Source organism: Mus caroli, unplaced genomic scaffold, assembly GCF_978045245.1.
Source record: "Mus caroli unplaced genomic scaffold, Mus_caroli_1 scaffold_13, whole genome shotgun sequence".
NCBI lineage: Eukaryota > Metazoa > Chordata > Mammalia > Rodentia > Muridae > Mus > Mus caroli.
This window is the reverse complement of record NW_028227268.1, coordinates 16,737,782-16,759,915: the sequence shown is the minus strand read 5'-3', so window position 1 is coordinate 16,759,915 and position 22,134 is coordinate 16,737,782. Positions and strand designations below refer to the sequence as shown.

At 47.6% G+C, this 22,134-nt stretch overlaps 1 protein-coding gene and 1 long non-coding RNA gene across 2 annotated transcripts in view; one reads left to right on the top strand and one right to left on the bottom strand.

Moving 5' to 3' along the window:
• Positions 1 to 22,134, bottom strand: part of Marchf10 (membrane associated ring-CH-type finger 10) — an 89,958-nt gene that overhangs the window by 4,332 nt on the left and 63,492 nt on the right. Inside the window, exons 7-9 of the mRNA XM_021178082.1 lie at positions 20,174 to 20,343; positions 16,950 to 17,059; positions 6,867 to 6,980 (exon numbers count right to left, since the gene is read on the bottom strand). Of these exons, the coding sequence (XP_021033741.1) occupies positions 6,867 to 6,980; positions 16,950 to 17,059; positions 20,174 to 20,343 (394 nt within the window). The remainder of the gene's footprint in view (positions 1 to 6,866; positions 6,981 to 16,949; positions 17,060 to 20,173; positions 20,344 to 22,134) is intronic.
• Positions 13,790 to 19,070, top strand: LOC147001388 (uncharacterized). The gene is made up of 3 exons (XR_015044939.1): positions 13,790 to 14,185; positions 15,527 to 15,696; positions 18,866 to 19,070. It is a non-coding gene; the product is annotated as an uncharacterized LOC147001388 (long non-coding RNA).

Below are 22,134 nucleotides of genomic sequence, written 5' to 3'. Positions count from 1 at the left end.
AATGTCACCGGTCAACTCCCTGGCCTGGGTGGAGGCACTTCTTGTCCACAGGCTCTTTTCTGTGCCCAAGGGGGCAGGGGGCGGGGGACAGGGGAAGGATGGGATTTCGTCTAGAATAGCGGGTCTTGGTGACCTGTGGATTATGCATCAGATGTACTCTACTAACCTCTGATGCCAATGCTCTGGGCAGCCCAGGCAACCTCACTCTGCCCTGAGATTCTGTGGCAGGTGCTCATAGATAAACAGACAGACATCTGACCAGCCCTCCCATGTCACTAGCCTGCCCTGATGAGCAGAGACCCTTTTCTAACCGTGGGTCAAACCTGAGCTTTCCATGTTTGAGAAGATTTGACTCCTTGAGGCAAGAGTTTGTGTTGTAGAAACAGTTGTAAATGGGGATGGTCTACAGGAATGGATGGACCCGTGGCACCCTATCTGTCTCTGAGGCCAGCCAGTGTGCTCCCTGACCTCTGGTACCACCCTGGCAGAGGACAAAGGGAGGGCACTCTCTCCTGAAGACACCAGTGATCAGAGACAAGAACCAGACCAGGAGGAAGGCCATGATGGAGGTCTGGGGGAGCTGACTCCTACTGAGGGTCCTGTGTGGATGTGAAAGGGAAACACGTTCAACTTCACCATCCAGACCAGACCGTGCCCATCAGAATACAGGGTGAGTTAGGCTGCGTGAACCAAGGCTGCCGGGGTCCTGTGGTCCCTGGAGACGCTCCTGACATACACAGCTGAGGAAGGGCCAGCTTTCTGGTGGGTACACAGAATAACATCAATGCTTCCTTCAGCCTGTCCTCTGTGCGTGTGCACATACACCCACACACATACATATGCACACACACACACACACACACACACACACACACGAGCACTTAAGCACGCAGCGGGGGAGGAAGAGAATATTATCACCCATGCTCTCTGCTGGGCCTCTTATCTCTTTATGCCACACAGCTGGTTTCTTCCAGTCTGCCCTCCAGGTGTCTCCTGCACTTATCACTCAAATACCAGGATGTCAGGCCCAGGCTGGAAACTGTCCAGTAGCCTCCAGAGCCACCCCTCAGCCTTTCAGCCCTGCACCCTGCCTACACCTCAGGCTCACTTCCTGCCAGCCCCAGCCACACAGCTTCTTGACATCCTCTGACCACGCAGGTTCCCATATCTCCACGCTGTGTCTTCTGCGTGGGGTCTACCTTCCCAGCCCACTCACCCCAGTCTGTCTGCCATGATCTTTGAGATTCACGCTAAGCATCATCTTTGCATTTCAGCTGACAAAAGCCATGGCAGCAACATTGCCAAAGCAGGAGGGACGGAGGGCAAAGGGCACATCCTGTGAGGTCAAAGGTCAGGCCTTCTCAGCAGCAGAACTGGAGATCCTGGCTGGAGATCTATCTCCAGCCCCGGAGGAGTGTGTAGAAGTGGGATGAGAATTCCTCATTCCATCTCCTCATCCGCTTCAGTCTTCTATCACAACATAGACAAGTTTGTCTCTTGGTCACACATGAGCATTCTCAATTAATTAACTTATTTTAAAATGTGTTTTACTTTTAAGTGTGTGTGTGTGTGTGTGTGCATATGAATGCAGGTGCCCTTGGAAGCCAGAAGGTGAATGGAGTAACAGGTGACTGTGAGCTACTCAAAGTGGATGCCGATAACCAAACTTGGTCTCTGCAAGAGTAATACTCCATCTTAATGGCTGTGCCATCTCTCCAGCCCCATGTGCTCTCTCTGTAGACGCTGAGCCCCTTATAGCCAGCATGTGTCTTCATTATTTCTGTATTACCAGGATATAATTTAGAACTCGGCACACAGTAGGTTCACGAGATAAGTGAGTATACCTTGAATTCTCTCTACAGATGCGTACTGTCCTTTCTCTAGAATGACACTCAAGACTTGCTACCAGATAGATAGATTCAGATTCTGATTCAGAAATTCCTTGGCCTGTGAAGCCCAACTGAGCATTTATTACATCCCAGACACTTTCGGGGCACCAGAGACCCACGGTTCCATGCCCAAGTTGATAAAGAATAACCATACACCTCACTGTAGCTTTCTTTGGTACCCAATGTCCCTGGGAATATATAGTGCCCAGTGCATGGTTTGCAGTCAGACATGGTAACCCTGTGTCTAAATGAGAGACAAGTTTAGAAAGCCTGGTTTTATCTTCAAACAGCACAGAAACTGTCTGTTGCCGGGACCACAGGAAGCCCAGCAAGGCCCAGCTACAGGAGATGTGGTATTGATTTCACAGTCTCTTGTGTGTTCCCTGGACCTGTGGGTTCTCCAGTTATTATTATTCTTATTTTGTTTTTACTGTTAAGGCCAGCCTGTTACCTGGCCAGCCTGCAAGTTTTACTACTATTATAAGGAAACTTTCTCCTATGTTTCTGTTGCTACTAGGAAACTTTCTCATGCCCAAGCTGCTTACATATTCTGTTATGTCCTGTGCCCTTGGAAACCAATCACGATAGAAATCAGAACTGCTTTGTATAGTTACCCACAATAAGCTTGGACCCCAACCAACTACCCAGCAGCACTTGCTGCACCTGTGTGTGAGCTTTTATGGTGTTTGATTTTATAAGTTACCCCTGGGATGGACCTCCAACGTAAGAGAGACACCCGCACCAATATAAGAAACTATCTGGAATAAGGCTTCTGTTCTGAGTAGTGGTTGAGTAGAGTTTAAGTTCCTAAGACCTCCCTGGGAACTGACTTCCTACTTGGCAGAGACATGAATGTGGGAAACTGACATCCTGGTTGGCAAGTTAAGACATGAAGGTTAGACAAGGCAAGTCCCCTACCTCAGTTGAATATCTCAACCAATGAGGGCAGAATAAGTGTACAACAAAGACTTGTTCCTAAGGAAATCCCCTGCCCCTAAATCCTGATTAGTGGAATAACTTGGCCCAGATGTTGGTGGATTTTAGGCTTAAAGCCCTGTAGGATCTTAACTCAGCTCCTGAGCCTGGATCGTGGCCCTGATCAACCAGTCCTGGGCCTGTGCGTCACAAATGATCCATCTCTGACTGAGGTTGGTGTTCATGTGGGTTATGAGGTGACTCCTGGACCCCAACATTATAGATATATGGATTTGGTCTCTCAACTTGACCTTAAGATCCTCAAAGAAAGGGAGGCATCAGGGTATCACATACAGTCACTTTCTTTGATCGAGTCTCCTCATTTGTGAGAGTTAGTTCCCACTGCTGGCTTGATTAAGAAACACCTAGGGTGTTAATGAGGCTCATCATGGGTGTGTCTGTGAGGGAGGACAACCCACCCCGAATGGGAGTAGAGATGTCCCATGGGCTGTTGTCTAGGACTAAATAAAGAATAAAAGGAATCAGGCATGGTGGCACACACCTTTACTCCCAGAACATAGAAAGGGGGGAGCAGACAGATCTGTGAGGTCATAAGCCAGCCTGCTTGGTCTACATATTGAGTTCCAGGCCAAGTGGGGATACACAGAAAGCTCTTGCTTCAAAAAACCAAACAACAAAACGTTAAAAGAGAAAAGCCACTATTCATCTCTCTACGCTTTCTAGTCTGCTGAGATGTGAGTGGGTTGTCTCATGATCCTGCCGCCTCAGACAAGCTGGGCTCACCACCACGTGCTTCCTGCTATGTTGAATATATGTCCCCTCGAACTACGCACCAAAATAAATCCTTCCTTCAGTTGCTGTCTGTCTGTCTGTCTGCCTTCCTGTCTGTCTGTCTTTTTTTCCAGGTATTTTATCACACTGATGGGAAAGTGATCTATCACCTCAGCCTCCCAGGACAACACAGTGCATGCTGCATTGAGGAAGTGACAGTCACCACCCTTGAGAGTCTGTGTCACAGGGTCTCATCATGACACAAGCAAGAAGCCTGCTATGGGGAACTTCTCCAGGCCCGCTAGCAAAGGAGTGCAGTGTCTCTTCTGACTCAGTCCATTCCCTTTGCCAAAGGCTACCTACTCCAGTTCTGGGAACCCCGACACAAAATCCAGAGGCAAGTGGATTTGACACTCTACTAGCTTCCTGTTTTCGTGCGGATGTTTCTTTCTTTCTTTTTTTTTCTTTTTCTTTTTTTTTTTTTTTTTTTTTTTTTTTTTTTTTTTTTTTTTTTTTTTGGTTTTTTGAGACAGGGTTTCTCTGTATAGCCCTGGCTGTCCTGGAACTCACTTTGTAGACCAGGCTGGCCTCGAACTCAGAAATCCACCTGCCTCTGCCTCCCGAGTACTGGAATTAAAGGCGTACGCCACCACGCCCGTCTTCTTTTTTAAAAGATTGAGTGCTGGAGAGATGGCTCAGAGGTTGAGAGCACTGACTGTTCTTCCAGAGGTCCTGAGTTCAATTCCCAGCAATTACATGGTGGCTTACAACCATCTGTAATGAGATCTGGTCTGTGTGTGTCTGCTTTCAACACGGGCTTCCTCTGGGACCACATCAAGGAAGGCTTTGGGATTCTTTGACATGTGTTCTCTCTCTCTCTCTCTCTCTCTCTCTCTCTCTCTCTGTGTGTGTGTGTGTGTGTGTGTGTGTGTGTGTGTGAGTGTAGTGACTAGGAAGGCCAGAAGAGGGTGTTGGTCTCCTAGCGCTGGAGTTAGGCTGTTGTGAGCTCCCTAATGCTAATGTGGGTCTCCTGCAGGAGCAACGCGACTCTTAACCGCTGAGCTGTCTCTCCAGCCCCCGTGGAAGCCTCTTCACTGGCTATTTATAACCAGTTACTGCTTCATGCTTGGAGTGGGTGAGATGTGTTTCAAGGTTTCCCAAGTTAAATGTGAGCTGGTTTAAGTGTGAGAAACTGGTCCCTTCCGCTCTGGTTCCCAGCTTGCCTCTGACACGGCTTTATTCCTCATCCAGAGCGATTTGCCAGAAGTTTCCTGCGATGCGATGCTATAGGGCCTTTGTTTCCACCCATGAGACTGTCCTGTAGGGTCTGTGCATGTTTGTTTTGTGGCCTGCCTCACTGGTTGATGTTGCTTCTGTTTGCTGGCCATCTGTGACCCACATCAACCCAGATGCTTTGAAGTTCAATGTGTAATAAAAAGTTCTTTAAAAGATATGGGATTATGAAAATGAAGTCACAGAAATGTTAACAAAGGATCATTTCCTGCTTCTGGTCCTTTTCCTTTTCCTTTTTTTCAAAAAATATTTCTATGAAGAATTTATGTCACCATTAAAACCATGGGAGGCCACGGAAGGGCAGGCCTGGGTCACAGGGAGGATGAGATTCCTCCAAAGACAGGTTGGCAGAAATCCAGCCTGTTTTTTTTTCTTTGTTTGTTTGTTTTGTTTTGTTTTGTTTTTAATTGGACACTCAGGGTCTGAGGAAAAAATTTAACCCAGGAAAAAGTCGAAATGGGCCTACAATTCCTGTGACCAATGGAAGCTGCTAAATTCAACATTTTCTCTTTTAGAGTCTCACATCCTAGGCCAGCCTTGAAATTGCTATGTAACCCGAGGATGGCCTTGAGCTTCTGATCCCCCTGCCTCAGTCTCCTGAATGCTGGAATACGTTGCCGGTTCTGGCTTGGGTGGTTCTGGGGATCAAACCCATAGTTTCATGCATACTGGACAAGCACTTTATCAACTGAGTTGCATCCAGGGTGAAATTTCGTTGTTTTGCTTTTGAAATAAGGCTTCACCATGTAAACCAGGCTGGCCTTGAACTCAGAGTTCCATCTACCTCTGGCTCCCCAGCATGGGGATTTAGGGCCCTGAATCCAGTGCTTTTAATAGAATGGCTCCATGCAGCTCACAGTGGTCCACGGAACTGCGCTTGTATAAAGAGGGTCAAGCATGGCTGCCTACGGGCTCCAGCCTATGGGCGGTGATGGTGTTGGGAAATGTCCGCAGTCCAATTGAGGAGGAAAACAGAGAAGGGAGGAAGAGAAGGATAAAGAACAAAGTGAAGAGAAAGAGGGGTTCAGGGCTGGGGTGCAGGTGACAGAGATTGCGTCCAGCACCACCAGAGGCTTGACCACTGCCATACTGGCTCCTCCTCCTGCCATACCCCAGCATGAGCAGATATCAGGAGCAAAGCCTCGTGGGGCATCCTGGGAGTCCCAACACTGGCAGTGTAGTCAGCCGCTGGCATGATTGGACTCCTTCCCTTTCCTCACAGAGTTCTTGCCTCTTGTGGCCATAGGCGGCCATTTGATGAAATAAGAAGTCCCCAAGGGCCGAGGTGCTGAGACTTCACTTGCTTAAGTCCAACTATCCCCTTTATCCTGTGCGATTCTTTCTGGCTCCACTCTCTTGTTAAAGGATAGCCATTCCAGTGCATACATGGTCACTTGTCATACAGGGGCCACCATCAATGCCTTTACTTCTCAGCCTGCCTTCAGGCTTCAGGGATGGACACACACACAGGGACACACAGACCCACAGGGACACACAGACACACGCACACACACACTATACCCTACTGTCCAAAACACATTGGCAGAGCTGATATCTCAGAGTGTGACCCCTCACAAGCTCTACAGTGTGCAATGCCCTGCTTCTGCACAGCTGCACAGCTGCACAGCTTCTGTGTGCTTGAGCACCCACACCTTCACAGAGCATACACTTAACAACAGCGTTCTTGCACACCTCTATTGGGGCGGTGTTGCCCTAGAGACTCCTTCCCTGACATGACCACTGACGACCACTTACTCGCTATTTGCATTTGACACTCAGGAGTCATGTGATTATAACTGCCTTCAGTCAGAGGTCACAGCACATACACTTAGTGGCTACTAAATCTTAGACCTAACAGAGTGACAGTCCCAGTCCTCATCCAGTGGCCATAAGGACTTCAAGAGATGCATGTCTAGGAAACAGCATCACGTGGTGTCCTTGCCTGTGCAGCATGCTCCTCCCGGAGCCGGGACTTACCCTCTCTCTGGAAGCCCGCCTGTAGTTGAGTGTCATGAGCTCCGCGAACCTCTGCTCATATAGGTGCAGCAGCAGCACCAGGTACAAGCCCGAGTTCATCAGCTCACTCTGCGCCTGCACGTGGAAAAGAAAGTCCAGAAGTCATCTCCAGAATAGTCATGTGCTCAGCCATGGGGGTGGAAGGTAATAAGTGTGGAGGAAGCAAGAAGGGCGGGGGAGAGCTCAAGTCCAAAGGAAGGTCTACCTCCGGGAACCACGGGACCGAACTGAAGGAGGCCCAGGGTGGTAGAGCACAGCCCCTCCTGCAGTTCTCTGCCACCCAGGGGAGGAGGCTCCAAAGGTTCCATTTGCCAGGCTGATTCCTATCCCACAGACCTTTGAGAGACGTCACTAAACCCTGTGCTATGGGTTGCACAGGGCAGAAATCCTCAGGGTTTGCTGCTGGGACCTGATTTCCCGGTCACAGAATGGGCCCTGGTCACAAACAGCTACAGCAGAGGTCAATCTGAGAGGTTGGTTGAGTGCAACCTTGGTGGGAGATGTTTTTGATGGCAGGTGGCAGGAATGTGTTAATGACAGAAGGGTGTGTGTATGCATGTGCGTGTATGAGTGTGTGTGTGTGTTTCTGTGTGTGTGTGTGTTTCTGTGTGTGTGTGTGTGTGAGAAAGAGAGAGAGAGAGAGAGAGAGAGAGAGAGAGAGAGAGAGAGAGAGATGCAAAATTCTCTCCTGGCTGATGTGGCTAGCATATGCTGACAGGTGTTCGTTTTGCATTTTTTAAAAAAAGGTTTCTTCCTTGAGTATTTTATACATGCATACAATATATTTTGCTCATATCCACCCCCAGCCTCCTACTAATCCTCTCAGACCTTTCCCCACACCTGCTTCCCAACTTTATGTTCCTTCCTTATTTCTTATCTTTTATAACCCAGAGCCCAATTAGCTGTGCTTGGATGTGTGCTGGAGCACAGGCACAGGACTCCTCCCAAGGACCACACTCCTGGATCAGCGCTCATCTTCCAGTAACTCCTGCTAGGGGTGGGGCCTGGTGAGTCCTTCCCCAAGCCTTACCAGTATTTTCACAAACCTTATATGCACAGGCTGGGAAGATGGTGAGGTAGGGAATCAGATTAGGCAGAAACAGTTTGGACATTATATTTTCTCCTCTCTCTCCTGTCTTTCTCTCTGTGTGTCTCTGTCTCTCTGTCTCTGTGTGCAGTGTGTGTGTGTGTGTGTAACTGCTGGTGTCTTGGTCAGGAAAACTCTCAGAAGACACACTTTACAACCCTGCCACATTGAGTGTGCTTCATTTTCCCAGACCTTCCTTTGCTGAGAGAACAGGCTCCGGACCTTAGTTTGGTATAGTTCTTCATGGACTTATCGACGACCTCACCTCACCTAACGGCCCCTCCTGGCTGCCTGTCTAGTCCTGTTTGCCTTCCTAGAGAGGGTCCCTCACTAGGGTCCTAGCTGGCTCTGGGAACCCCGGGGCCTTTGCTCGGCCTCTCTTTGGTCTGTTGTTTTCATGCATATATATTCTGTATATTGCTTGTCTCTCGGCCTGGCATTGTCTATAACTTTGTTAGAGTTCTCAGCGGCGTCACTTCCTGTGGGAGCCTTCCTTCGAGAGCCTCATTTGTCCTAGGCATTTACTCTCTGGTTCTTAAATACTTGTTGTGTACTCTGCATCTTGTACTTGCAAATGCTTCTGCCATTTGTTGGCAAGCCGGTTGTGTTTTCTTCTTCCTGGCGCTTGAAGCAGAAGCTGCGGTTCGAGGGCTGGACATCCGGCCCGTGGCTCTGTAGTTCCTCGGTTGTGCTCCAGGGCCCTTCCCAACTCATCCCTCCCAGGAGCACTAGTAAGGACTCCCCTCTGCAAGGGGAGGTGGGGGGTGGGACACCCTATGATCCCCATCCGTTCTCCCACCAAATCCCATGGGTTGTGGTGGTCCAGGATAGGTCTGCCTGTGCTTGGGGAGCCGCTCAGCCACAGGGGACAAAAATCCTCTGCTGGGGTCACGACCTTTTACACGTCCTTGGGAAGGGTCAGAACCATTGATAGCGCCCAAGTTAGCAAAGCATAGACTCCACAGGGCGGCCTCTTCAGGCAGTTTATCTTCTTCCTGAAGCTGCAGAGCTGCTTTGCTGTTCCAGGTTGATCAAGGGCAGCTCAGGAAGCTGGAGCAGAATCCAAGTCTCCTAGGACCAAGTGGCTGCCAGGAAAGACTCAGAAGCAGAGCAAGGATCGATGTGCCCTTCCTTGTGTGTTTGGCTATCTCCGGTTCTTGGTGTGACAAGCGGCCTCAAGGTCACTGTGCAAAGCCTCTGTACTGTCTGTCTTTCCGGACTGAAACTCACTGTCTAGTAGATTTAGACTTCTATTTTTAGCTTTTGATTGTGTGTGTGTGTGCAAACGTGTCCATGAGTGTGTGCATCTATGTGTACATACACAAAAGAACGTGTGCTCTTCTGACTTCTACCCCAAACAGGCATCTTGCTTTTTTATTAGTATTTTCCATTTTATCCCTATCCACCTTCCAAAGCCACCTCCTCCAGGAAGCCTTTCTAATGTGCCAAATCTTACCCAATTCTCTGCTAGAGAGAGGGGTCAGGTGTAGGGCTTTTGGAGCAGCCTCTGTGACAGGAGATGGCAAAGCAACCAGCTACAAAATGGCTTGGACTGGTTGGGTTTGTCAAAGAATTCAGGAAAGTCATTTACTTTTTATGGCTCAATGAGGCCTGGAGGCATGTAGATGGGAAAACACCCGCTAATGTTTTCTGCAGATAATTTGAAAAGTCACTTCTAGTAGATTGGCCTCTTCTCTGTTCTGTGGGAGGGAACCTGTCACTCAAGCCATAAATATCCTCTGCATAACGCACTGCTGACTCGGGCTCTGCTGGTCAGAGAGAGAGAGAGGCGTGTTAGCATGCGTCCACTGCAGCAGATCAATCCCAGGGTTCCTGGGAAGTGCGTTTTGGAGAGTTATTCACTGGTGCCACCCCTGACCCAATCTGGGTCACTCTGCCTCTCATGTGGAGTTCCTTTTGTCACCGGCCTGCAGAACAGGGTGGGGCCGTTAGGGTGAGATGGCATGGGCACTGTGGACAGGACCTCTGAGAGCCTCTCTGTCTAGTATCCATTACCTTTCCCCCCAGTTCCTGCTGTCTCTTGGTTTCTTTAAAACTAATTACTGTACATGTGTGTATACAGGTGTATGTGTGTGTGTGTGTGTGTGTGTGTACACATGTGTGCATGTCATGGAAGGCAAGTAGAGGTCAGAGGAAACCTCTGTGCAGTCAGTTTCCTCCTTCCTGGGGTGGAACTGAGGCAGCCGGGCTGGAGATACGATCACCTTTATTAGAAGAGCCATGCAGCCTGCCTGTCCTTTAACAGTCATTGTGGTCAAGAGATGTGGCTCAGATGGAACGTGTCAGCATCCAGATCACACAGGGCCGAAGCTGACAGCCTGGCTGCGTGTTTTATGAAGCCTTAAGTGTGTTCCAGAGAAACCCCAGGATCTAAAGGTGATTAGGGGCTTGCATATGTCTAAGGACATCTGTCCTTGGCTGAGATGAGGCAAAGTCAGGCCTGCACTTCAGAGAAGTGACGGCCAGAGGCCACTAAGACCCTCAAGTGCCAGAGCAAACGTGGCAGGGCTGCATCTCTGGGAGACAATGGGTGTGGTTCCTAAAGTGCTCTCGGGTGAGATGGGTGGCCCAGGGCCGTGACTTTTAGGAAAACCATTTTAACTGTGCAGTGTGAGGGTGACTCCAGTTCATAAAAGGGGACAGGTCACCTCTGTTCTGCCTGCTTCCTGCAGGCGTTATGTAAATTGAGCTAACACAGGTGGCCTTGATATTTTGCAAAACAAATATATCCTGCAGGAGGCCAGGACTAAAAGTGGGGTTTTGGGAACACTGTGCCTGAGGTCTGTGGACAACCCTTTTGCACCTGGACTCCTGGGGTCTGGCCCAGTGCCTGGGGCACAGTGTGTACTCAGTAAACATATGCACAGGTGAACCAAGTATAAAACTTTGGCTTTTCCACAGCCCTTTCTCTGACACTGCACACACACACACACACACACACACACACACACACACACACACACACATGCAATTCCGCTTATTTGTATTCTTCTTTAGAAGGCAGTCTTGTTGGTCCTGGGTACTCTAGCTTACCACAGCACTATGTGGGACACACAGCAGGTGTCGGCATCAGGACCTCCCAAACCTATGACATCACATAGGTGACAGCTTGACCTGTAGACCTGTTGCCAAGGCAACAGGCACATATTCCTAGAATCCACTTGGCTCACCTCCCACCTTTACCTGCGTTACCTCATTTTCCATGCCTGCACTTTGTCTCTCCCTCCCAATAAAAGCTCTTCCACATGGAACTGTCTTGGCCTAGTGTGCTGTTGAGACATGACCTGCCATTCTAACACATCAGTAGGTGCTCAATAAAAGCTTTGAAAGCTAACCTTTTATAGCATGGATATTTTCCCACAATTGAAAACAAATGACACCTGTCTCCATCCCAGGCCAGCGGAGCTTCTGGAGTTACACCTGGGCATCAGCATTTGGACAGGGAGAGAGATTTGCTACTAAAAGGTTACAAACTGTCATCTAGGGTGTCAAGCCATGGAGGATTTTTGCATGGTTTTGTTGTTGCTGTTGTTTATGTGAGACAGAGGCTGTGTAGCTCATGCTGGTCTCAAATCTACTATGTAGCTGTCAGAATGTTTGCAGAAAAAAACCTGGATACTGGCTAAATACATATGAGTCAAATTAAGTCCCCTCTAAGGGAGACTTTTGGTTTAACAATGATATTATAGTTTCAAAATTATGTGCTTCACAATCATGGTTATAATTTTGGGGTGTATGCATATGTGTGTGTGTGCATGTGCATGTATTTTTAATAGACTATTTCATTTATATGTGTACACTGTAGCTGTCATCAGACACACCAGAAGAGGGCATCAGATCCCATTACAGATGGTTGTGAGCCACCATGTGGTTGCTGGGAATTGAACTCAGGACCTCTGGAAGAGCAGTCAGTGCTCTTAAATGCTGAGCCATCTCTCCAGCCCTGGTGGGAGGGATATTTTAAGGAAAGGTAGCTTTAAGTTATAATGGTAATGCTGGGCGAAATTTATGTGGCAAATATTTATTAACTGCTTATTTTATAATAAATATTACTGCCTCAGATCAGAACTATGTATTACAAAACAAATTGAGGCACAAATGCAAACTGCATATGCAATTTGAAAAATTACAGCAGCCACGTGAGAGTTTTAAAAACCAGTGAGATTAATATGAACAAGGTATTTTATTAACCCAGTATATCTAAAGCATCGTTTCAATGTATAATTATAGCTATGTGTTGCTTAGGCCAGAGACACATTCCGGGAACTGTGTTGCTAGGTGATTTAATTGTGTGACCGGCCATCAGAGTGTTCTTAGACAAGCCTAGATGGTTAGCCTGCTGTACTTGGAGGCCTCGAGGAATGAAGCATACATGCACACGTGCAAGTCCAGTGTTTGTGCAGAAAGTGTTAAGCTGCCTGGGGGGGGGTTATACTTCAAAATTATCAATGCGACATTTATTTATTTGTTTTATTTATTTACTCCCTCACTCACTGGAGTGTGTATGGGAGTGTGTGCCACAGGGCACAGGAGGGAGGCAGAGACAGCCTTTGGAAGTCAGTTCTCTCCTTCCACCGAGTGGGTCCTGGGGATTGAACTCAGGTTGTCAGCCTTGTGCTGCAAGCACCTTTACTTAGTGAGACATCTCACTGGTCCCAGAGTATGAATTTTATTTTATCTTTTTGGAATTCATTCTTTCACAAACTCTCCATTTTGCTTCCAATTTTGAGGAAAACACCCCTGGGTATAGACTCCTAGGCTGGCAGGCTTTTAAAGTACTTCATTCCATTCTTACATGGTTCTTGAGGCATAAGTCTTATCTTTGCATTTAAAGAATTTTATATTGATTCGTGTGTGTGTGTGTGTGTGTGAGTGTTTTGCCTGTGCGTGTGTATGTGCGTTACATACATGAAGTGCCCGTGGTGGTCTGAAGAGTGAAAATGATCTCCTGGAGCCGGACCGTTAGGAGCCACCACGTGGTTACTGGGAACCTGACCCGGGTCCTCTGAAAGAGCAGAGTTAGCCCAAGGCTCTTCTGTGAAACCAACCACCCCTTGCTGTGATGTCCATGTCAGAGGCTTGGTCCCCTGTTAGGAGGTGGTGAAGCCTTTAGGGAGGAGACCCAGGGGAGGTCCTTAGCTATCTGCGCTCTTGAAGGAGACGCTGAGTTCCTTCTTTCTCCCTCTGCCTCTGAGCTGCGAAGGTGAGCAGTCTGCTCCACAACACTTCTGCACAGCGTGCTGCTCTCACCAGAGGCCCAGAGTAATGGGGCTCGACCTTAGACCTTAGGCTCCAGAGCCAGGAGCCAAAACAGAGCTTTGGGTAACATTCCGGCTGTGAAGGACGGAGTGGAAACCTTATCTGGGGAATGAAGTGGAAATTTAAAGAGTTCTTCGCAAAGTCGGTTGGATGGTGGTTTGCTGGAGCAAACACGTGAAGGAACATTGCATTAACGTGGACACAGGTGTGAAAGGCTAAGGCAGACTCATGAAGAGACGTTTCACTGAAGCAGACAAGGGAGAGAGGGTGTTCTGCTAAGGCAAGCATGTGAAAGGACACATAATGAAGGATTCTTTGCTAAGAACACGCACGTATTGGTCCACCTTACACTGCATAGTCGAGCTGCATTTGTGGGGACTCCACAGAGAGAAACGCACCAAAAAAAAAAAAAAAAAAAAAAACAAAAAAAAACAAAAAACCCTGATGATATGCTACAGTTTCTAGCCACTTCTGAGGATTCAGGTTGATTGGATGCACGTGCAGAGGCAAGGCACGTGGAGGACACATGATGTTTGGACGGGGTATAAATAGGACTCCACAGAGTGATAAAGACAGTTTGGTTTGCTGGCATAGCTAGCTGTCCAATGCTTGTGAGTCTTGACTCTTTGCTGATCTTCGCTTCCCTGAGAGAGGCACAGCTGAGAACTTCTGTTGTCTCTCTGGGTCCCACCTGCTGACTCAAGCAGAGGCTGGGACCTGGCTGTCTCTGCTAGGTTGTGTCACCTCTGTTGCTCACCTGACTCTACTAAACTGGACTGCGGGTGTATCCATGAAAAGTTTGCCAGTGAATTGAGCTGCCGCTGCCTGCTAACTTGTGAACTGAACTGCCGACTTCTAGAGCACACAGACAGGAGTTGCTCCAAGGAACTTTCTAAACAGGTCCACTTTCCCCGTATCCTTTCTTTTTCCACTACCTCTGGTGGGTGGTGGGCTACAAGGGAGGTTAAAGTGTGTAAGAACCATCATTAAAAATAAGGTTTGAAAAAAATTGAAGTTACAGGGGAGAGGGCAGGATGGGGAAGTAAATGACAGGTCAGGGTACACAGGGCTCTCTGCTACCTTCACGGCCAGCAGAGTGACCAGCCCCGGGAGGCCAGCAGAGTGACCAGCCCCAGGAGGCAAGAAGGCCGTTCAGCTCAACACAGCTCAGTAGCCAGTGCTGCTTCAAACTTCCGGAGTCTGACCCAAGTGGTTTATTTTAGGCATATTTAAGCACAGCACAATTTGGTGGAAACTTTTCTGCTGATAATTAACTCAATTCTGCGTGCACAATAAAGCATATGCATCTCTCCCCGAGGGACAGAATAAGCTAAGTACAGGTCAGCCTTGAATCCACTGAAATGCTTTGTGAAGTCCATAAGGATAGGATTTATAGGTTGAGAAAAGCAAGGGTCACACCAGGCTAGAAAACACATCTGCTCCAGCCTCCTGCGTTTATGATGGGAACTGCACTTCTTCCCTTGAGGGAACAACCCTGTGTGCTAACACTGCAGGTTCCTCTGGTGCTCATCACAAGCACAAAGACTTCTGGGATTCCTACAAGGGCATGTGTGAATATGACCAAAGTATAGTCATGTGTGTATGGAAATGTTTCTTTCTGAATTTTAAAAAATTTTATATGCATGAGTGTTCGCTTGTATGCATGCCTGCTATCTGTAGAGGCCAGAAGAGGGCATCAGATCTCCTAGGACTAGAATTACAGAGGGTGGTGAGCTGCCGTGTGGGTGCTGGGAATCCAACCTGCGTTCTATTCCAGAGCAGCCAGTGCTCTTAACCACGGAGTCATATTTCCATCTTAAAATTGTTTCTTATGCTAAGTGAAACGCTAGTAACTTGAAAATCCACAAGAAGCTGGGAAGCTAATCTAACCCTATTGTTTAAAGGGCGTCTGGGAGGGGAGAGGCTTAGATAAGGACATCTAGACAAAGACTTGTGACTGTGTCCTGGATGGACTTAAAAGTTTTATAAGTCCTGGATGGACTTATAAGGAGCAAGATCAGAACACAGATGCACACATGTGCACACACATGCACACTATCTGTCCCTTTTCCTGTGATACTGTTTTCTGCTTCAGGAATCTGCCAGCAAGCAGACTATCACCAGATATGAGCCCTTGAACCTAAGAATGTGATCTACATAATAAGCTTTCTCTGTGTATGTGTTCCTGTGTACTCAGCATAGACAGCCACTATCCCTGTAGCCCTCAACTTGTTTTCTTAATAAAGTTGCCTAGCCTTATAATAGTGAAAAATGGATGAAGTAGTCAGAGTTTCCATGGCTTCGATGAAACACCATGACCAAAAGGCAAGATGAGGACGAAAGAGTTTATTTGGTTTACATTTCCAGATCACAGTCCATCGTGGAGGAAGTCAACAGGAACTCGCCCGGGGCAGGAACCTGGAGGTAGGAGCTGGCTGATGCAGAGGCTCTGGAAGGGTGCTGCTCACTGACTTGTTCATCGTGGCTTGCTCAGCCTCCTTTCTTATAGAACCCAGGACCACCAACCCAGAGATGATGTCACCCACAGTGGGCTGGGGCCTCCCCATTTATAATCACTGATTAAGAAAGATCCTACAGCTGGATTTTATGGAGACATGTACTCAACAGAGGTTGCCTCCTTTCAGATAACTGAAGCTTGTGTCAAGTTGACATACTGCTATCCAGGGTGGGAAGTATAGATTTAATATAAAATTATATAATATTTTGCTTTTTTTGTATCAAGTACTTGATCTAGTGTGTATTTATTACATACACCATGTATTGATTAGAATGAGCCGCCTTCTCATTAGCCACGTGTGGCTTGTTGTTTCTCTATTGGAGAGTGTAGTTCTAAATAAGAGATTGTTTGCCTGAGAATTAAGTGATTAACTTTTGCCTTGGGCATAAATCACCTTCCCACCCGAGGTTAATTAACTTTTTCACATTTTCAGCAATGTGATCCAAATGCCCCAGGAGAGTTTTCTCCACTTAGCCCATTCCCCAGTTCCCTGGGTGTTAAAAAGCCCACAGTCAGCAAGCTTCATGCTTATTAGCCTTAGGTAACGCTGCTCCTCATTACCCAGGTTACTTGATATTTAAGTTGGGGGACCATTTCCTCCAAGACCTTAAGTTTATTTTCTGTTGTTATTAAATAACTTCAGCAAATTTGGACATGGGCCCTGCCCAGACTTTCTTGATGTTTTTATCATCTCCCTAATAGCAGGTAGATATCGATCCAGGATGGCAAGACTTCTCAGTTCCCCAGTGTTCTCGTTTAGTGGCACACGTTCTCAAAGAAGTGAGCCAAATAGATTCAGATCCATATCACTCTTGGGCTTCTTATAATCCGTAGGCCAGAGAGATCAAGTTGCTTTCTGCTCAAGCATTTAACCTACTTAGTTACTAAAGATTTGTTTATTTTATTTTATCTTTATGTATAAATGTGTGCCTGCATGTATGCATGTGTGTGTGTGTGTGTGTATGTGTGTGTGCTTGTGTGCCTTTGATAACCACACATGCCAAAGACTGCACTGGGTACAGTTGTGAACCACAATATGGGTGCTGGGAACCCAACCCGATCCTCTTGAAGAGCAGTAAGTGCTCTCAACCATTAAGCTCTCTCTCTAGATCCTCTGCCTATGCTACCTCAGGGAGAAAGTGGCAGTGATGTGTCTTACCCGGGATTGCTGGTGCTTGTGGTAGAATTCGGTCATGTTGAAGTCATCCAGGTCGACCAGTAGGCCTTGCTTACACATCTCACAGGTCTTTACAGTGCCTAGATCTGCTCCTGGAATCAAGAGTAAGAATCATGTAAGAAGGCAGATCAGAATTTCTCTCAGTGCGCACGAGTGTGTGTGCAAACACACACACACACACACCCCTGAGTCTGTTTGTGCCAGCACTTTGGACAGGTGCTATTTCGAGACTGAACTTGTGTCCGAGTTATGAATTTCAAGCTTCAATGGTTCTCATTTGAAGTCAGCCATCTTCTGGAGAAAATGACCTTGACCCTGAGTTCTGAACATCTTTTTCCCTCTGTGGACATTTATTTATTATTTGAGCTTGAGGCAGGTGAAGTCTCCATGACTTCTAAATAGCAGATCTTGTTTCTATCTAAGTATGTAAACATAATGGTTCATAAAATTGAAATTGTTACACGGAAGTGAATCCTCCCTAACATAGGCCTTTGCAACAGGAGTGACTGTTGGACTCCCGGTCTCCCTCACCCCTTGCAGACCTAACATAGTTCTGTAATAAAAAAACTTAGTACCAGATCCACAGCAATGGCTTCAGCTACCAGATTTACCTTTGCTCCCACCAGAGAAAAGGGAGCAAGGGCCCAGGTGTGGATTCTAGTTACAATGGTATCTGAGGCCACCAGAAGCCTGAAGTCAGGCCCATTTGGGAAAAGGAGTAGAAGGCCCCCTGTGCTGCAGTACTTATGAAAACGAGACCAGTGCTGTTTCCCCAAGGCAGAAGCAGACACTACAGAACCATTGTTGTTCTATGGAAATGGGAATGCCACACAGTTCCCCCAGTAGAGTTGCAGGGCTCAGTTTGTGTGTCTTACTAGAAAATATCTGTTACCTGCATCTATTTAGTGAGCAGGGCTTTGCAAACTTATACCCCAGTTCTAGGTTTCTGTGGGAACTAAAAGGGGGCTGGGGAAGGAGGGGGAGAGAGGATAGCCCAAACTTAGCCAGAGTACCTCCTATGATCTGGGCAGGCTGATGCAGGAGGGCTGCCAGACACTTTCCGCTCAGCCCCAGGTGGGCATCTAAGCCTCTGATCCTACTTGACAGGGGTGTGGGTGTGTGTGTGGGTGGACAAGGGGCAGTCCCGACTGGGGAGCCCTGGGGAGCCCTGTGCCCCAGGGTTAAGGGAGAGAGGGCTGAGGGAGAGAGATTCCCACACAGGCGAGAGTCTGCACAGTGGACCTTGAGTCCAGGAGATAGTCTATGGTTTTAGAGCTTACTTGTAGAAAGGCAGGGGGAAAGAGAGAAGGTGGAAAGAGAGAGAGAGAGACCGGGCCATGGCCAAGAGGAGAGAAAGAGAGAGAGAGAGAGAGAGAGAGAGAGAGAGAGAGAGAGAGAGAGAGAGAGAAGAGGAGAGAGCAGAGGCAAGGCGAGGGGAGGCAAGGCAAGGCTAGTGAATAAGAGGGGGAGGGAGAAGAGGAGAAGACAAAGAGAAAGGAGAGAGGAGTGAGAGAGTGAGGAGGGGTCAAACAGCCCCTCTTATAGTGGGCTGCTTTAATCTTACTGTTGCTAGGTAACTAGGGAGGAGTTTAGCCTGAAGGTCAGAAGCTTGGGACATTGCCTACATGACTACTAACCATGCTTCTCTTGTGGGGGCTGATGGGGCTTCGACAGGAGCCAGGGTTCCAGGAGACATGAGAGAACTCCTTCCGTCCCATGTAGGTGAATTATCACCACTGGGTCCCGGGGTTCAACATCTAGCCTCAACTGGAAACCAGACTGCCGGTTGCCCAATGCCCAACAGGTTTCTACTGTGGATACAAAGAAATAATAAATCATAAGGACTATTACAGGGCAGGGTGGGGAAGTTCATCTCCCTTTCTACATTTTGTTTGCAGGCAGTGGGGAAGTCACCAGACAGAACCTCACGGAGTTTTCCAGGCATATCTCCCAGCCATTTGTATGCAGGCTGAGCAAGCCAGTAAGTAACATCCCTCCATGGCCTCTGGATCAGCTCCTGCTTCCTGCCCTGCTTGAGTTCCAGTCCTGACTTCCTTTGGTGATGAACAGCAGTGTGGAAAGTGTAAGCTGAATAAACCCTTTCCTCCCAACTTGCTTCTTGGTCATGATGTTTGTGCAGGAATAGAAACCCTGACTGGAACAGTATGGCTACTTCGATGACGTGCTAAAGGCAGACAGCTACATAGGTGGGGGCAGGGTAATGCTAGATCTGCTACCCAGCCATAGACAGACATATAAGGATATGAAAGACGAGAGAATCAGCGCCTGGCTGGGGAGCATTGATCCCAGGGAGGGTGGTCTGAAAGACAGAGTAGGGGTTTTCTACTTGACCACCATCATGGAACTCCTGTCAGTTAACCTCTTCCAGCCTAGATACTCTAGGTCCTTCCTCATTAGAAAAGGCAAAGGAACCTACTTTCTGCCAAGAACACTACAGCCAGCCTCCCATGTGTCTGTATTGAGGTTGTCACTTCCTCAGGGATTCGAGAAGACGCTTCACACCCAGCTACGATATCAGTCTGACAAAACTGTCACGTGTGAAGCTCTTTAATAGAGAGCTAGAAAATGGGCGTGACACTCTTCTTACCCATCAGGCAAACAGGCAGAATTGCTTGCACTCTTTTTAGAGAGGGATATGAGAGTGTGTATGCACACATGTGTGTAGTACCTGCAGGGGCCAGAAGGGGGAGGCAGATCCCCTGGAGCTGGAGTTACAGGTGGTTTTATAAGCTGCCTGCCTGATGTGGGTGCTGGGAACTGAACTTGGGTTCTCTGCAAGCACTCTTAACCCTGGAGTCATCTCCTCGGCTCCTGGTTGGAGTCTTATGTGACACCCCTCTCTTCACCATGACTGCGGTAGGTGTCTGTGTGTCTTTGTGAGGGTCTCTCGTGATGGAACAGTTCCTAACTGGACAGGGCTGCCGTATGCTTGCTGAGGGTTTGCTGGCAATCCATGTTTTCTTCATTTCTCCTTGGAGAAATTTAAACAAACACACGCACACCCACCCACCCCATTTGTTTACCTTCCCATCACAGCATTTTTAGACAAGAAACCTGGGCTTGGCCGCATTGCTCTGACATTGAGCCTCTGATGAGGCTCCCGGGCCCACACTGTGACATCTCACATTAATTATATGCCATTCCACGCTCGCCACCACGCGCTTGCGTCTCTCGTCCCCACCTACCTGATGTTATTTTCACTTTCAGCCACTTTTTCAGGCACTCTTGGTGAACAAACTGTAGACTTCCCACACAGCCGCAAGGCTCCAGGAGGGGGTTGGCTGGGGAACCCCCGGCTATCTGACAGATTCGACACAAGTCTCCCTCCTCCTCCTCCGAGTCCTCCTCCAGGAGACTAAACAGAAAACAAGGCCCCCGTGACCAGGAGTCCCTACGTTTGTTGTTTCTACAAATACCATTTCCCAGGGTATTCATAGGAGAAGGAAGGAGGAACAGTCCCCACCCCTTGTCTGCCTGGGCTTCTGGGGCTTGCCCGCCATTCCTTCCGACTCTGTAAGGATTTCTCCAGATGGAGTTATTGATCCTTGCTTTGCACATTCTTATAATAGGCTCCCGTGCAGCCTTGGCTAAGTGTGAGCTCAGTGGGAGGGACCAGCACCTCTAATGAAGAAGTAAGGAGAGAGATGAGGCATATAACTCAGTGGGTGTTTGCCTGGCTTGTTGAAAGGTCATGGCTTCAATTCCCATCAGTATAAAAGGAGGGAGGGGGGATGAGGGATTAGGTCTATAGCAAAGGCTGAGCCCTTCTCTCTGCCTTTGCCACCTTGAGGAAGCTGGCTATGTAAACTGGTAAACTCACAGGAGGTCATAGTCAGCTCCTGTGTTCAAAGCTGGCCCCTGACATCTTTGAATTATGTTCAGAAATTCGAAAGAGAACAACAACAACAAATCCTGTATCATTAGTTTCTATGGTGTATAAAAAGAATATAAAAATACTAGAAGAAAATAATTATGAACATTTGAGTGGTCTTTGCATGGCAGCAAATATAAGAGCTGTAAGGAATGATATCCCAGGTTCAGTTGGAGATAACATTAAATTTTCTGTGTGTGTGTGTGTACACGCATGTGTGTGCGTACACATGTGGTGACTAGGTGTGTGTCCATATGCACGTGGCGACTAGGTATATGTGTGCACACACATGGCGACTAGGGTTGGTGTTGAGTGTCTTCCTCCATTCCTCTACCTTTTTATTGTGATTTTTCCCCCTGAAACAGGCTCTCTCTGTGTAACTTGGCTGTCCTAGAACTCGCTACATAAACCAGTTGGGTCTCAAACTCACAGAGATTGGCTTACATCTACCTCCCGAATGCCGTGTTGTCCCATCTGTTTCACCTTAGTTTTAAGACAGGGTCTCTTCCTGCGTGTGGAGCTTACCAACTGGCTAGACTGGCTGGCCAGTGAATCCCAGGGAGTGTCTTGTCCTTGCCTAGAGTTTTATGTGGATGCTGGGGATCCAACCTCAGACGCTTGTAAGACCAAGGTAAGCACTCTACATACTCAGACCCTTGTAAGACCAAGGTAAGCACTCTACATACTCAGACCCTTGTAAGACCAAGGTAAGCACTGCACCGACTAAGCTGTCTCCCCAGCACCTAGAATTTCCTTAAAAAGCAATTTTACAATGAACCTTAGGCATGCCTTTTCCCTATGATCTCAGGTGTGTGTTTTCCAGAAGCTGTCCTAGCTAAAGCAAGTGTGGTTATACTCTGAAAGGAGATTCATCAACAGGCAATGAACATTTAAGATAAAACCAGCCATCCTTAAAAAATGGATATAATACTGTAAGATTTAAAACAGCATTGAAAATACAAGGTTTGAAATGAGAGGAATGGAAATATTATTCACAGTCAAAACTATTTTCTACATAGGAAATCCAAACAATCTACAGACAAAGTACTACATGTACCCAATAAGAGAGTTTAACACAACACAGAGAAAATAAAAATTATAGTCAATTGCATTTCTGTACATGAGCCACAAAGAGTTAGAATTGAAAAACCATTTCAATGGCAAACAGCAGCAAATAAAGAACGTGAGATGAAGCAAAGGGCTTTTGTAAAGAAAATGATAGATGCACATAAAGACACAAGAGCAGAGCAAAGCCAGGCAAATCAAGAATCCGGC